The 15,488-nt window shown below is 30.1% G+C and overlaps 1 protein-coding gene across 1 annotated transcript; it reads right to left on the bottom strand.

Moving 5' to 3' along the window:
• Positions 1-1,620: 1,620 nt before the first annotated feature.
• LOC140441622 (small integral membrane protein 14) lies at positions 1,621-14,809 on the bottom strand. The gene is made up of 5 exons (XM_072532463.1): positions 14,645-14,809; positions 14,484-14,587; positions 14,379-14,427; positions 6,383-6,519; positions 1,621-3,165 (listed from the first exon to the last, which is right to left on the bottom strand). The coding sequence occupies exons 2-5, from the start codon at positions 14,565-14,567 to the stop codon at positions 3,127-3,129; spliced, it is 309 nt and encodes a 102-aa protein (XP_072388564.1). The 5' UTR covers positions 14,568-14,587; positions 14,645-14,809; the 3' UTR covers positions 1,621-3,126.
• Positions 14,810-15,488: the final 679 nt, after the last annotated feature.

The raw sequence follows: 15,488 nt of genomic DNA, 5'->3' as shown, positions 1-15,488 counted from the left end.
TTTAGACATTGTTTGGAGAGAAAAAAATATTTGAATTTATCCGAACAGCAACTGGAATTTAGAGGATATTAGAGTCTTCCAAATCATATTCTACAACTAGAAAGTCCCTATGAATGATGTAATTTGTTCTTCACAGATAGCCTTTTGGACAAAATTGTGGAGGATTCAAATGTATATGCCATACAGCAGAATCGAAACAAACCACTGAATATTACACGAAGTGACAGAAAGCAGTTTATTGGAATTACAATATATATGTTTCTTGTTTATTTGCCCAATACAAGGGAATATTGGTCAGAAGAAATTGGCTTTGAGAAAATAAAAAGTGCTATTTCAGTCAACAGGTACGAAAAATTCAGACAACTTATACATTTCAATAATAACGAGAATGCCTTATCCCGTGACAATCCAAACTACGATAGAGTTTATAAAATTAGATCAATAATTGACCACCTCAATAAAGCATTTTCAAACGGAATTGGAACAATATCTGTCCGTCGATGAGCAAATTTGTTCTACCAAAGCTAGGCACTACATGAAGCAGTACCTACCAGATAAGTCGCATAAATGGGGTTTTAAATTTTTTGTTTTATGCAATAGCTCTGGATATGTGTATCGTATAGAATTATATATAAAGGACAAGAGAATGATCAAAAAACGAGACCTGCTTCTGAACCTGACCTCCGAAGCAACTGCAAACGTTGTGGTGAGATTGGCTAGACTTATTCCTAGGAATATGAGTCACAGGCTTTATTTTGACAATTATTACTCTTCTATGCCTCTCCTTGTATGTCTTTCCAAACAAGGTATTCACAGTTTAGAAACCGTAACAAGGAATAGGATTCCAAATTGTAAGCTTCCGGATGAAAAGGCTATGAAAAATGAAGAAATAGGAACTAGTGTAGAGTTTGTTGGTACTTGCGATGGTGTGGAGATAAGTAGCTTAGGGTGAAAAAATAACAAATTAGTCACGTTTCCATCGACTTTCGCTGGCGAAGTTCCTAAAACTACCGCCAAGAGATATGACAAGAAAGAAAAGAGAACAAAAGAAGTAAGTTCTAATAAAGAAGAGGAAAGGCCCAGCACATGTTATGCCAGTAAAGGATGTTCGAATGGATGGAGTTCACCATTGGCCTGTATAGTCCAAAAAAAATAAGGTGCAAATTTCCATAGTGCAAATGGCTATACAAATGTATTGTGCGAAAAGTGTGGTGTAGCACTTTGCTTCACTAAAACGAAGAACTGTTAAATTTTCATTTTTCCTAAATATTGTTTTAAGTATATCCTTATTTGCATAATGTTGTTCATAAACAACACCTAATATTTTATCTTATCTCTTCAAAATAAAAAAAAATAAGTGTTCAGAATTTTTTTATTATTTTTTCCCGTAAAATAAAGAAAACCCAGTCTGGAAACCATAATTTGTTGTAATAAAAATTACATTTGACATTTTGATATTTCGATATTTCCAATCCAGAAATCAGTTTCAAAAAGAATATTAGTTAAGAAATCTGGATTTTCTGCAGATCTTTGATAACGTCTTCACAGTACTTCTGCTTTCCAAGTCCGTATTTCCGTCAAAGTAGGACAATGACTTAATAAACAATAAAACAAACAATACAATGCTAAGGTATTTATTGTATAATTTTAAAAATTTATTTATACATAAAATCTTTTTGGAAATTGTACAAGATATTTACAATTGGTTCGAATCAGATTCTGTACAAAAATTGGTAACTAGAAGATAGGAATGTCGAATAACAACTTCAGAAAATGCACATAGGATAAAAACTTAGGTGTTAATATACGAGGGCTGATCACGAAGTTCTAGGACTTTTTTTTTGTTGCTGAATTGCTTTCGTTTTCAGCGAACGAGTTTTAGGCGATCTTTCGATATTTTCAAAGTTGTTTGTGCGAAGCTTTTGTTAAATTAAAGTATAAAAATACCGGAGAATTCACTTTTTTAGGAGCTTCTTGAAGTTTCAAATGGTAGCGAGAACTTTTTCAAACCAATCATCAATGGGAACGAAACAAAGAACCAATCGTTTCAATGAAAGTCAAGAACATACATACAAAAATTCACGGCAGGTGAAATCCAATGACAAATCACAGATTTTTCTTTCCACGAAGTAGAGTCGTTACCTTACTCCCATAACCCAGCCTCCATACTTATTGCAAGAGCAGAGGTTTAACTCGATAGGAAAAAAATCACTGGATTCCACAAGAATCTATGTCAGGGTCCTTCCAACTGTGGAAAAGACCGCGACATCAGGAAAGTATGTTCATTAAAAGGGGACTCTTTTAAAGGGGATAATTTTGTAAATTAATCAATTAAATAATGTTTATTTAATGTTTAGATGAATTTTTTAAATAATTAGTCCCGGAAATTTTTGATCGCCCTTCTTAACTAACTACGTTATTAAATTCATACAAACACGTGGTAAAATTGACTTTATTGATTAAAAATGCCTTATAATTGAGCTACAAAATATATTTTTGTTCTAGTGGGTTGTCACACTTTTCGAAAGAGCAATACAGAGAATGGCAACACTGTTGATGTAACATTAACCCATATTTCACACTAGTGTCGGTATTGTCATGAGTAATTTAAGATTCACGTTGTATTTGCGTGTTTATTCTGAAAGCTCTATATGCGTACAGAAGTTATGGATTGACATAAGCGCTTTATTACTAAGGAAAGAAAAAAAATTCCATCACCTAATACAATTTTTAGGAAAACAGTGTGCGCGAATGGTCAACCCTTTTTGTAGTTTAGCTCCAAAGCATTTCTAAACAAAAAAACTCAATTTTACCGGTCGCCGTGTTAAAAATCGCTTTATTTTTCAACAAAAATATAATTTTAAAATCAGCTTGTGCTTAATACTGTGAAATATGAATTAATTTTATACTGAAAGACCCAGCTTATGCAATCAGTGCACGGGTAATTGCGATTATCAACTAAACAGTAATACTAAAACAATCTCCCGACCAATAAATTCAGATCTACTACAATTATATAAAGAAAACAAAGCAAAAGAATATTTTTTATGTGTATATTTAAACCAAAATACCGTACCCGAAAGATAAGGATAGTTTTTTGCCTAATTAATTTACCTTCTAAGAAGTTTAGTTGGAGGTGGAACCTGGTGGTGCACCATCGGAATTCTAAAACACACAAAAAATGTATTTAGTACTTTATACAGTATACTACACATCCGAAATATATCACTCGATATTAGAACTGTAAAATAATTAAATACGTGCGTATAAAAGATATCGATTTTTGTTTTTGAGAGGTAAGTTTCTATACAAAAATCTACAAGAAACGAAAACATAAATGTTTGATAATTATAGAACACAGCAACTATGAGAAAATGGCAAAACAAAGTCTAAAACTGGGAAACAAAAATTTCAAAAGTTAAAATGGTCGAGCAATGCATTATTTGAACGACTTTTTAACTTTCTATATGCGAACTGAGAACTAATAGATATCCTAAGAAAAGAATCAGTACAAAATATAATAAAATAATCAAGGAACACCACAAGTTTTCGCATAAAACACATAATATAAAACATTAAAAAACATACTTTTATATACCAAATAAAACCATAAATTAGAAATTAAAAATAGTGGACGGGGGACCCTTAAATAAATTTCTAAGGAACGCTACTGATCAGAGTAATGCTACGAATTTGGTCAGATCGTCATAGACCAGGGCGGATCTGTGAAAAAACCACTAAATTTGGATGTGATAGGTGGCATTCGGATTTTTGTAGAAGTACAGCTCGTCAAGAATTGCAATGTCTCTGAGTTTTGATAAGAATATAAATTTGGAGGGGAGGATCCGTCAGTAGCCCGAATATACTCAGTTCAATTTTGTTAGCAGAAGCAAACAGATCAGACGCATATCAATTACACTGGTGTAGGACTTATTAATCCGGTTCCGTTACAATGGAATTTAAATCAAAAGTTTATCGTAAAGTTTTGAGTGGTCAATCTCGTGAAATTATAGCAAATGTGATATATTTTATGAGACGGGAAGCGGAGGCTAAACATCAGATAATAGAACTAACGAAAATTCAAGAACGTGTTTCGCGCGCAACTGGTGTTAGTGTTGGTTCTGTAAAGCAAATTTTAAATGAAATGAGATCAGTTGAAGATGGTGAAAGTGATTCGTTCCATACACCTAATATTAAAAGACAAAAAAGTGCGACCAAAACTAAGTTGAATAATATGGGTAAGGAAATTCTTCGGAGATTTGTAATAAATTTTCACGTCCACGAAAAAAAAGTTCCTACGTGAGAGGCAGTCACAGGAAATTTGTCAATAAAATTAATTACACAGGATCGTATGGAAGTTTACGAAAAGTATTACATAAAATTGGTTTCTGTTGGCGAAAAACTCAGACAAAGAAAAAATTGCTTATGGAAAAACCTGACATCCAATAAAAAAGGATAGCTTTTTTGCGAAGTATTAAGAGTTACAGAAACGAAAATCGTCCTATAGTATACATGGACGAAACATACATCCACTCTTATCACACATTCAATAAAAGTTGGAATGATGATTCTCACGATGATTTGCGTAAGCCTATCTCTAAGGGACAGAGGTTAATAATAGTTCATGCAGGGGGAGAAATGGGGTTCATAAAAAATTCCTACTTAAAATTTAAATCAAATTTAAAAACTGGTGATTACCATAGTCAGATGAACTTTCAACATAATAAAAAGTAACTAGTGGTAATGTTGATACCGAACTTATCAGCACAAAGTGTATTAGTGATTGATAATGCCCCATACCACAATGTTCAAAGTGAAAAAAATATAATGACTGCATCAAAAAAAGATGAAATAAAAGAGTGGCTAAGAAAGAGAAATATACCATTTACAGATGATATGTTAAGAGCCGAGCTATACACTTTAGCAAAATGTTATCAACGTCATCATAAATCATATGAAATAGATAAACTTCTAGAGGAAAATGGACATTCGGTATTAAGACTACCACCTTACCATCCCGAGTTAAACCCCATTGAGTTAGTTTGGGCATCCATGAAAAACTATGTTGCACAACGGAATGTAAGTTTTAACTTTAAAGATGTGGAGGTTTTATGTAATCAATTTTTTGAGACATTTTCAGAGGATGAATGGAAATCACAGTGTGAAAATGCCAAACAGGCAGAACAGTTTTTTATGAAAAGCGCACCGGCAGTGGACTTAGTTACGGAGAAAGTGATAATTAACTTGGATGATGATGATGATGATGACAACGATGACGCTGATAGTAATAGATGATCTAGAAGATACAGATTCGAGTTCCGATCCAGATATTTAAGGCATTGAACTATTGTAATGTTATTTTGTAAGTATAGTTTTAGAATACGGACGTTTTAGAGGAAAAAAAGAACGATTAAACAATTTATTTTATTTTTATATTTCAATATGATGTATACAATGCTAAAATGATCATATAAAAAAAGATGATGGTCGACGGAGATGGTTTTTTAATTTAAAAATGAACTAGTTATGTTATTAATAAAATTCTGGTTTTGGAAGATTAACTTAATTATAAAATTAAATGACCATTTATATATTATAAATTTTCTAACAGTCAGTTTACTTTCTCTTGTTTTGTTAAGGACATACCTAGAATTACTTAGCTATGTATTTCTTTGCAATTTTGTGCAATATCTGTATGTAAACTTTTTTATTGCTTTTAGTTTTCAAACATGTTAAATTATGTTGAAATGATTTTATTAATAATTTGATATCTAAATATTAATTTTTTACAATATATTTCATCTTTAAAAACAATAAAAATCGATAATTTTCATCACATAATATTACGTGGAATAATTACTCCTAATTATTTAAATTTCAATACCTATTGAGTTCAATTGACCCTCCCCCAGTCGTAGTTCCATAATAAAATAATTTTAAAATCCGAACGCATTTGCTATCTTCTTTACTCCGAATGCGTTCTCTGTTTATTTTTCGCATTGCTAGAGTTTAAACTGAAAGACAGAGCTAACTTTGACGAACTGTAGTTAGGTAATAACTTAAGTAATCATAATTGACTTATCCTCCCTGTCAAATAAGTCGGAAACATTAATAAAAAATTAAAATATTTAAAAATTACTGCAGAAATACGTATATACGGTTGCCTTCCACCGATATACCTATCTTGTTTTTTGATTTCTTGTTTTGCGAGACATGCCATTACATTGTACTTTTATTATTCACTCGCATAAACCTTTTCTAAGTATATGTATATATATATATATATATATATATATATATATATATATATATATATATATATATATATATATATATATAATTATAAAATTGTATATATTATAAAATTTATTTAGTAACTTACATTGCCGTTGTTGCGTGGTTTGGAGTCTCCGTGGACAGTTTGGGCACCTGGACGAAAATAGTACAAAAATACTGCAGTGAACATAGCAAGTACTACAAGCAACATGTAATCTGGGTTGGCGACCGAAGAATTAGTTCCTGAAAGTAACAGATTATGTTGTGACCAATATAAAAAATAATTTCTCCAAAAATGTATTAAAACTTTCGGAACTAACCTATATTGGCGATAAATGTAACTATATTATATTCGCCTAACAGAAAAGTAGAATATCAACACTACGGACGCGTGATATATTCATTCCCAAAATCTAGAGATGCTGAAGAGGTATCTCCTTGTTACAAAATCACTTATACTGTAACTGATTATATACAAAAGCGTATCAAAAGTAACAAGTAGAAACTCACAAGTAACGACAATCTACACCTCTAAACAAAGACGCATAATTTGCAGTTTTAACAGATATGGATTCAGTAATCCTTACGAATCACATTTATGTCTGTTGAATTTAATTAGGTATATAAATATAATTTTTACTTATATATGTGTGTGTGTTTGTATAATAGTGTCGGTTTATAATTATAGTGTTATTTAAATAAACTTAGAACTGTGAACATTTTTAAGGTGTTTGCTGTTTTCTCTCAACTGAAGTAAGTAAATTATTTTGACTCTATTATAATAATTGTTATGATGATAAAAGGGTTGCAAGTGTCAGTCCATAATTGAAAAGATATATTAAAAAGGTCAATACTCACAATCTAATATTTACTTTCAAAGTTTTACAGAAGCGATCGGTTTCGAGACTTTCAATATTTGCCTCATCCTCAGGCCCAGCAAAGAGATTGTTTTGTTAAAAACCAATAATATAGATATCGCCAATAAGAAGTTTTCCGCTTACATCTAGGGTACTGTCTGTCTTCATCTTTTCCTTATGACACTATCATTGTGAGGTGATATGTTGATCATTATATACGTATGTAAATAAAAGGTCTTACTAAGTAAAGAGCTTTAGGTCTTTACCTTGTAAGAACCTGTGACAAAAACAACAAAAAAAGGACATCATACTGCATAATATGTGATTTTCTATCTTCCATAAGTTTTTAAACTATATAAAGTCCGGATGTGGCAGCTTATACTGTATGTGTATTTGTCTTTACCTACTTTTAATTTTATTACAAACCAGAAGATAATCCTACCTTTTTAATAATAAAAAAACTTTGACAACAACAACATATATAATGATCAACATATCAGCTCACTACAATAGATAGAGTCATAAAGGAAAAGATGAAGACAGACAGTACCCTGGATGTAAGCGGAAAACTTCTTATTGCCGATATCTATATTATTGTTTTTTAACAAAACAAACTTTTTGCTTTGCCTGAGGATGAGGCAAATATTGTAAGCCTCGAAATTGGTCGCTTCTGTAACACCTTGAAAATAAATATTTTGAGTATTGACCTTTTTAATATATCTGTTCAATTATCTATTATCTATTATTTTATTAGAATATTAGCCTGTAAATAATATTTTGCAGGTTTGTATACACAGTCACTAAAACAAATTAATATGTCGGACACGGATTCTGCCAATGAACTCGTAAACATACCTTTAACTCCCCCCAAAAAGAGATTGAAAAAAGGCCATTTAATCGTAAACGTTAAAGAAATAATTGTAAACGTGTATAAACACGAGTTATAAGAAAATCTGGCGTTAATATTGTCCGCTGTTGAGAAAAGAGTAGCCGATAAAGTTGGAGTATCGGATAGTTCTGTGTTTAAAGTTATTAGAGCGATAAGAAGAATAGTGCATCAATTCTTTTTTAGAAATGAAATTCCCACGATAGATAGAGTTTTATAACAGGTCAACGATGACCCAATCTACCTGATTTCAAACGTACTACTTTTTACAAGCTTTTGAAAAAACTTCAATTCAAATTTAAAAAACGTGGCAGGAACAGTATGCTTACAGACAGAGATGACCTTGTAATCTGGAGAAGAGAATTTTTAAGGCAGATAAAAGATTATAGGAATGTCAATCGTAAAATATATTATTTAGATGAGACTTGGATTAACGCCGGTCATACTAAATGAAAAACATGGATTGATAAGTCAGTCACCTCATCAAGACAAGCATTTTTGGATGGACTCTCGACAGGTCTGAAAAATCGATCATGTAATTCCTGGACCCCGTTGTCCAAATATTTTTCCTAGCAGGATGGCTTATAGAAGGGCATATCTGGATTCATTTCGCATAATGTGTCCAAAGTACTGTAACTTTCGAGATTTTATGGTGGTCAGTACCTCTCGGTTCTTCTTCATTCTTCTGAGGACCTCCTCATTGGTGACTCGGTCAGTCCACGGGATTTTAAGTATTCTCCGATACAGCCACATCTCAAATGGTTCCAATTTTCTGCACATATCTTCGTTCAAGGTCCACGATTCAACGCCATAAAAACGAACAGATTAGACGTAGCATCGCAGCATTCTTAATTTTATAGCAAGAGAGAGGTTGTGGCTCTTGAAGAAGGCCCCCATCCGGTTGGAGATGGATCTAGCTTTTGATGTGGAAATGAGTAGCAATGATAAATAAAAGATACGAAATTATTCGAAATTACATAAACAAAATGGAATATTTTAAAAATGAAAAACTGTAACCCATTTTACTCATTGTACCTATGTAGTTTTCCAGTACTTATTTTTCGTAATTGGATATTACTTATATGTAATAGTAAAAAGTTTTTTTCATCATTTTCAAAGAAAACCTTTCGTTTTATATCCGCAAAGTATGTTCCTTTGTGCGTTGTCGCCTATGCAATATTGGGGACGATCTATCAATGGATTCATATATAGTTTTGTCTCCTGAATCAAAATCTGAAAACGGCATTTTGGTATGTCGAACCATCTTCGACATAACCGGCATCAAAGTCAAAAATAGTGACGTCACAATTCATCTAAATATTCATTCGTTTCTGCTGACACAAATAAATGTTAAATCGAAATCGAAACGTCGACTTAATAAATTTTATTTTTTATTGTTAATGTAATGTATAAGTCTATCTACCCAATAATATATGTATAAGTATTTTCCCTAACTTTTACACAAGAAGAGGTCTCTTTTTTATATCATTAATGATAATATTATTACTTATTTTCAAATATTGGTCTTAAAGCGTAAAATGTATAAAAACAACTTTCTATTTTTTGCCTTTTGATTAATACCACAATTATCTAATGATGTGTGAATGACAGTTTACAAAAACTAATATTAAAGTATACTTCTTTGGAAGATTAATCATTGATTACTATTATTTTAACAGTAATCCTAAAAATTATAAATTAATTCATTTCAAATTTAGATGTTATAGACTGCTAGAATCTTAATACAACCCTGTACAATTATATAAATATCAGGTTTCGCGTGTTCTGTATATGCATTTGTTGACGGCTACTTTTCTGTTAAATGAATTTAGTATAATTACCTACCTATAAAGAGGAAACTTTTTTCTAGACCTAAAAATCTATTTGAAGGATGAATAAAGAGAAAAAGGGTTGAACAAAAAATTAATTATTTACAAAATTACGAAAGGTATTTAAAATATCCGGATAACTAAGGAAAAAGATAAAAAAAAGCTATTAGTAATTCACTAGTAAAGAATTAAGTAAAAACTTAATTAAAAAAATTAATTTTGCAACCAAGAAACAAGCACAAATTTTATAAATTAAGTAGAAAACATAAGATATCGAAGAAACTAATACATTTTAGAAATCAACTAAAGACTAAAACTTAACCAAAAAACATAATAGTGACGAAAGAAACTAAAAAAAATTAAGGATTAATTAAATCAACTAGAACACTATAAGGATTCGACAAAATACTACGAATTTTAGAAATTAACTAGATAACTGAAGACATAAAATAAAAGAATAAATAATTACCGAAGAAACTACGATAAAACAAATAAAAATAACTAAAAACTTAAAAATTCCCTTAACAAACTATTTAGGAATCCAAGAAAGTATCAAAAATTTTAGAAATTATCTAATAAATGACGGAAATTGACAAAAAATTTAAAAAATGAAACAGAAGAAACTAATGAAAAACTAAAGAATTTAATTAAAAAACTCAGTATTTACAGAAAAAACTGAGGTTGAATTGTAAATTCTGAATTGAAAACTGAAAATTATCAAGAAACTAGCGCAAATTTTAGAAATCAACTACAAAACCAAAGAAATTAACTAAAACATTTAATAAATATTAAATGTTTTAGTTAATTTAAACATTTAATATTTACGGTGAAGACTAGGAAAAATTCAAGAATTAACTCAACATTCAGCAATTTCTTTCAGAAACCATTTAAATGTTTAAGAAACTACCAACAGCTTTACATATTAACTAGAAAAGTAAATATATTAACTAAAAAACTAAATCAATATAAAATAAAAAACAAGAATTTACTATAAACTTGGAAATTCCCTTCAAAAACTTACTATGTAACTAAGAAAACACCACAAATTTAAGAAATGTACTAGAAATTATTATCAAATATCCAAAAAATAACACCAATTTTAGAAATCACCTAAAAACTAAAAAAATTTACTAAAAATTTAACCAATTATGGAAGAAACTACTGACAAACTAAAGAAATTAATTAAGCAACAAAGTATTTGCCGTAAAAAACTAATGTAAATCAATGAATTAACACAAAACTTGTAAATTAACTAAAAAAAAAAAATAATAATAATGACATGTCAAATAATTTAACTTAAACATTTAATATTCACTGATGGAAACTACGAAAAAATTTAGAACGATTTCCTTGAAAAACTAAGAATTTAATAAACTACCTACTAATTAACTAAAAAGCTAAATATCCACGGAAGAATCTAAGAAAAAATTGACGAATTAACTTAACATTTAGAAATGCTTTTCCTTGCTATTTAAATATTCAAGAAACTAACACAAATTTTAGAAACTAACTAGAAATGTGAATAAATAAACTAAAAAATTAAATAACCATGGAAGAAACTAAGAAAAAACAAGAATTATCTTAAAACCTGGAAATTATCTTAAAAAATGAATTGAGTGTTCAAGAAATTACTACAAAGTTTAGAAATCAACTAAAACTATCTAGGAATGATTAAAAAAAAAAAATTACGGAAAAACTAAAAAAAAATGAAGAAACTAATTAAATGAACAAGAAACGTCCATACATTTTAGAAATCAACTAAAAAACTTAAGAAATTAACAAAAATTAATTTTTAGAACAGAAAATAAAAAAAAATGAAGAATTAAGTCAAAATTTACGAAATTCCCTTCAAAAACTATTTAAATATTCAATAAATCACCACATATTTTAAAAATTAGCTGGAAAAGTGAATAAATTAACTAAAACAACTAACAGGAATACTTTACTTTACTTAATCAGTAGACCCATTTGTACCTTTCGGTGTTGGGCCGTTTAAAATACAATTCATTACATTATACTATTTGACGGTCTTCTGAGGTGTCCTAGCTCTTAACGAACTTTCTCCATTCCTTCCTATTGGATGCCATCTGTGTTGCTTCCTGCCAAGTCTTACCCTTACTCTGTAGTATCTGCGAGATGTCACTGTTCCATTCTTTAATGGGTCTTCCTCTTCTGTTCTTCCCTATTGGTTTGGCGTCCCACACTCTTTTAACTTGTCTATTATTGTCCATCCGGGTTAGATGTCCGAACCATGCCAATTTTTTCTCTTTGATTGACTCGAGTATCGGTTTGATTTTGAGTCTTTCTCTTATTTCTTCATTTCTGATTCTATCAGTTCTTTTTACTCCTATCGTTCTTCTGAGGTATTTCATCTCTGCTGCCTGAATTCTGCTCTGATGTCTTTTGTTTAATATCCAATTTTCTGCTCCATATGTCACTGTAGGTCTATATATTGTTTTGTATATTGTCATCTTGGTCTTTGTTGATATTTCTTTGTTATTAAGGAATCCTCTATTTAGTGCTTGGAATAGTTTTCCTGTGTTTTCCATTCTGTTGTTAAGATCATCCTCGATGTCTCCTTTGTTGTTGATTACTGTTCCTAAGTATTTGTATGAATTTGTCTGTATTATTTTTTGTTGGTCTATCATTACTTCTATTTGATCTTCCGTCCCTTGTTTCCTTGATATTTTCATTATTTGAGTCTTCTCTTTGTTTACGTTTAAGTTGTATTTGCTTGCTTCTAGGTTCCATTTCTCTAAGTTGTATTTCAGTTTTTCTGCAGTTTCCGCAATTAATACTATGTCGTCTGCAAATATACACATCTCAGCATTTATCATTTGCATTCTGTTCCAACCGATGCAGTATTTCTTGAATGTTTTCTTACATTCTTTCTTTCTTTTGTCTAACTCCTTGGGTTGTTTCAAATGGTTCTGACTGTATATACTAACAGGAATATAAATCGGAAATCAAATTCAGGACATATTCTTATTAAAAACCTAAAAAAGTACTGAACAAACCAAGAAAAAACAAGAATTAACCAGAGATTTGGAATTTAACTTAAAAAAACTAATTAAATGTCCAAGAAACTAAAAAACTAGAGAGCTAAAAAGCAAAATACTTAATCGTGGAAGAACCTAAGAAAACATTGAATAATTAACTTAAATTTAGAAACTCTTTTCCAAACTATTTAAAGATTTCACACATTTTAGAAATTAGCTAGAAAAATGAGTAAATTAACTAAAAAACTAAACAATTATTACAGAAGAAACTAAAAAAACATAAATAGCTGAAAACTTGGAAATTACCCTAAAAAACTAATTAATTCAACACAGAGCTTTAATTATACAAAAACAATAAACTAAAGAAACAAACCAGAACTTGAAAATTCCCTTCAGTAACTAATTATAACCAACCAATAAACTATCATAAATTTTTAGAAAATTAAGTAAATTAATTAACTAAAAAGCTCAATAATTATGGAAGAAGTAATAGTGTTGACAGCATTTATAGCATACAATTCTAAGATATTTTAAGCTTTTATGCATGTTTTATAACTACACTGATTTAGTCAATTATAACAATATATATGGTCTTTTTTTGCAAATGATACCATGGAAACATATTTCAGTAAAGATTTACGTAAGGATACTTTCTTCAAAAGTAAATCTTTTGAATAATTCAATAAGCAATAAGTGTTCTACCAAGTTAGGAAACAGTAATTTTCAGTATGTATATACGTATTATATGGTTCCAGTCGGTTTTGAACACGTTTGAAACATTGTTTTACTAAATAATAATAGTATTTAAATTCACGGGTCATAAAACGTCATTAGTATGAAAATTAAATGGAAAATTTATCTACTGATAGAGTCTTATCTATGTTTTAGTATGCATTGTTCAAAAGTACAGTAAAAGGCACAATTAAAATGAAATACATGCAAAAATATATTTTCTACACTTCTCTATTGATAATTGATTATGTTTTCCTTGTTCATGTTTTAACTGGGTACATTGTCAAAAGATAATCCCAAAATATAATTTAAAGCCAAATAACGACATGGCATAACCAGAGTGTAAATACAAGACATAGGTACATAAATTTAACTGAAGCATATTCAAAACTATGTAAAACTTGCAATATATTACAATATTATTGACACATTTTGTAATAAATACCAATAAAAAGTAAATTTAATCAGGTTTTAATTATATCCTACAATTTTAGTAACCTTTACACTAATTTTTTTTATTTGTTAACCTTGTGAAGATTTTTAATTGCTATATTATGATGTGTGGACACCAAATGTCCTACATACAAGTTTATCTTTATTTAGCAAATGTATTCAAGATAAGAAAATATCAGGAAGTAATTATGATTCAATCACATAAACACTAAGCTTTAAAATATTTTAATAGTCATCAAATTGTTTCTGATTAAAAATAAACTTTACATTTAATTCAATAATGTTATTCAAAGTCTGGAAAAGTTTTTTAAAAATGTTTAATGACAATAACTTACTAGGCACTTACCATTATCTAGACATTCATTATCAGTACAGTAGGACTGGGAGTTCCTCAACTAAAATATTTGTGATTAAAACATTATTCTTGTTTCAACTATTTGAAAACACATACCACATCCAGGAGCCTTCTCATAGACATTTCATGTTCCCATAATCCTCGAACTATCTGGCAAGGGTCAAATCCTTCATTACTCATTTTCCTGTGTTCTTGGGTACCTAAAAGTTTACCATATTTTAAAATAGTTCCATATTGGTGCAATGTCAGCGCTTTACCTTTTGATGACGGCTTGTAATTTAAGTTGAAATATCTGCTGTTTTAAAATAAATGATTGAGTAATGTCGACAGTACCTAAATTCGACTAAAGTAAATCCATAAATATTTTATTTCCTTGTTTATTTATTTGCGTAGGCAAAACTGTCAAACATATTGCTTTGACACACGACAGTGACGTCTAGCTGCGTTGCCGGCATTCAACCTCGTAAAATATATTGAAGGTGTCTTCCACATTTTCAATAGCATACTTAGCGGTACTACTGTCACTACTGACTCTAATGAGGTTGTAAAGCATTAGGAAGGAAAAAAAAGAGTACATACTGTACAATTATGGCATACAAAGGTAGAATAAAACAAAAACAACGGTAAATGTTTTCTTGAGGCAAGACCAAATCAAGAAAACACCATGAATTTAAAGCAGACTTTAAGTAATTACCACAGTTTGTTAAACTATTTGTTCGGGCTGTTAGGCACTTGTCTTCTGAGATTAGTTCTCGACGTTTCGCCAACACTAGGGGTTGGCATGTTCTGGAGATGTTACTGCTTCGCTTGTAAGCTGAAACTGACCTGAAAGTCAGTGTTGGCGAAACGTCGAGAACTAATCTCAAAAGACAACGGCCTAACAGCCCAAACAAACAGTTTAACAAGTTAGACGATGGCTGTGAGAGCCTAACGCATAATTACCACAGCTTTTGTGATATTACACTTTAAATTATACTTTAGAATAAAAGATAGGTACGTCTACGTATATGTGTCTATGTATATAAGTATATTTAAAACAGGGAAATCTAATGTGTTAGAGGTCTTATTACCTATACCTATTAATGATCTTGGCAGATAGTA

Source organism: Diabrotica undecimpunctata, chromosome 5 (genome assembly GCF_040954645.1).
Source record: "Diabrotica undecimpunctata isolate CICGRU chromosome 5, icDiaUnde3, whole genome shotgun sequence".
Lineage (NCBI taxonomy): Eukaryota > Metazoa > Arthropoda > Insecta > Coleoptera > Chrysomelidae > Diabrotica > Diabrotica undecimpunctata.
This window is presented reverse-complemented; position numbering and strand designations above follow the sequence as displayed.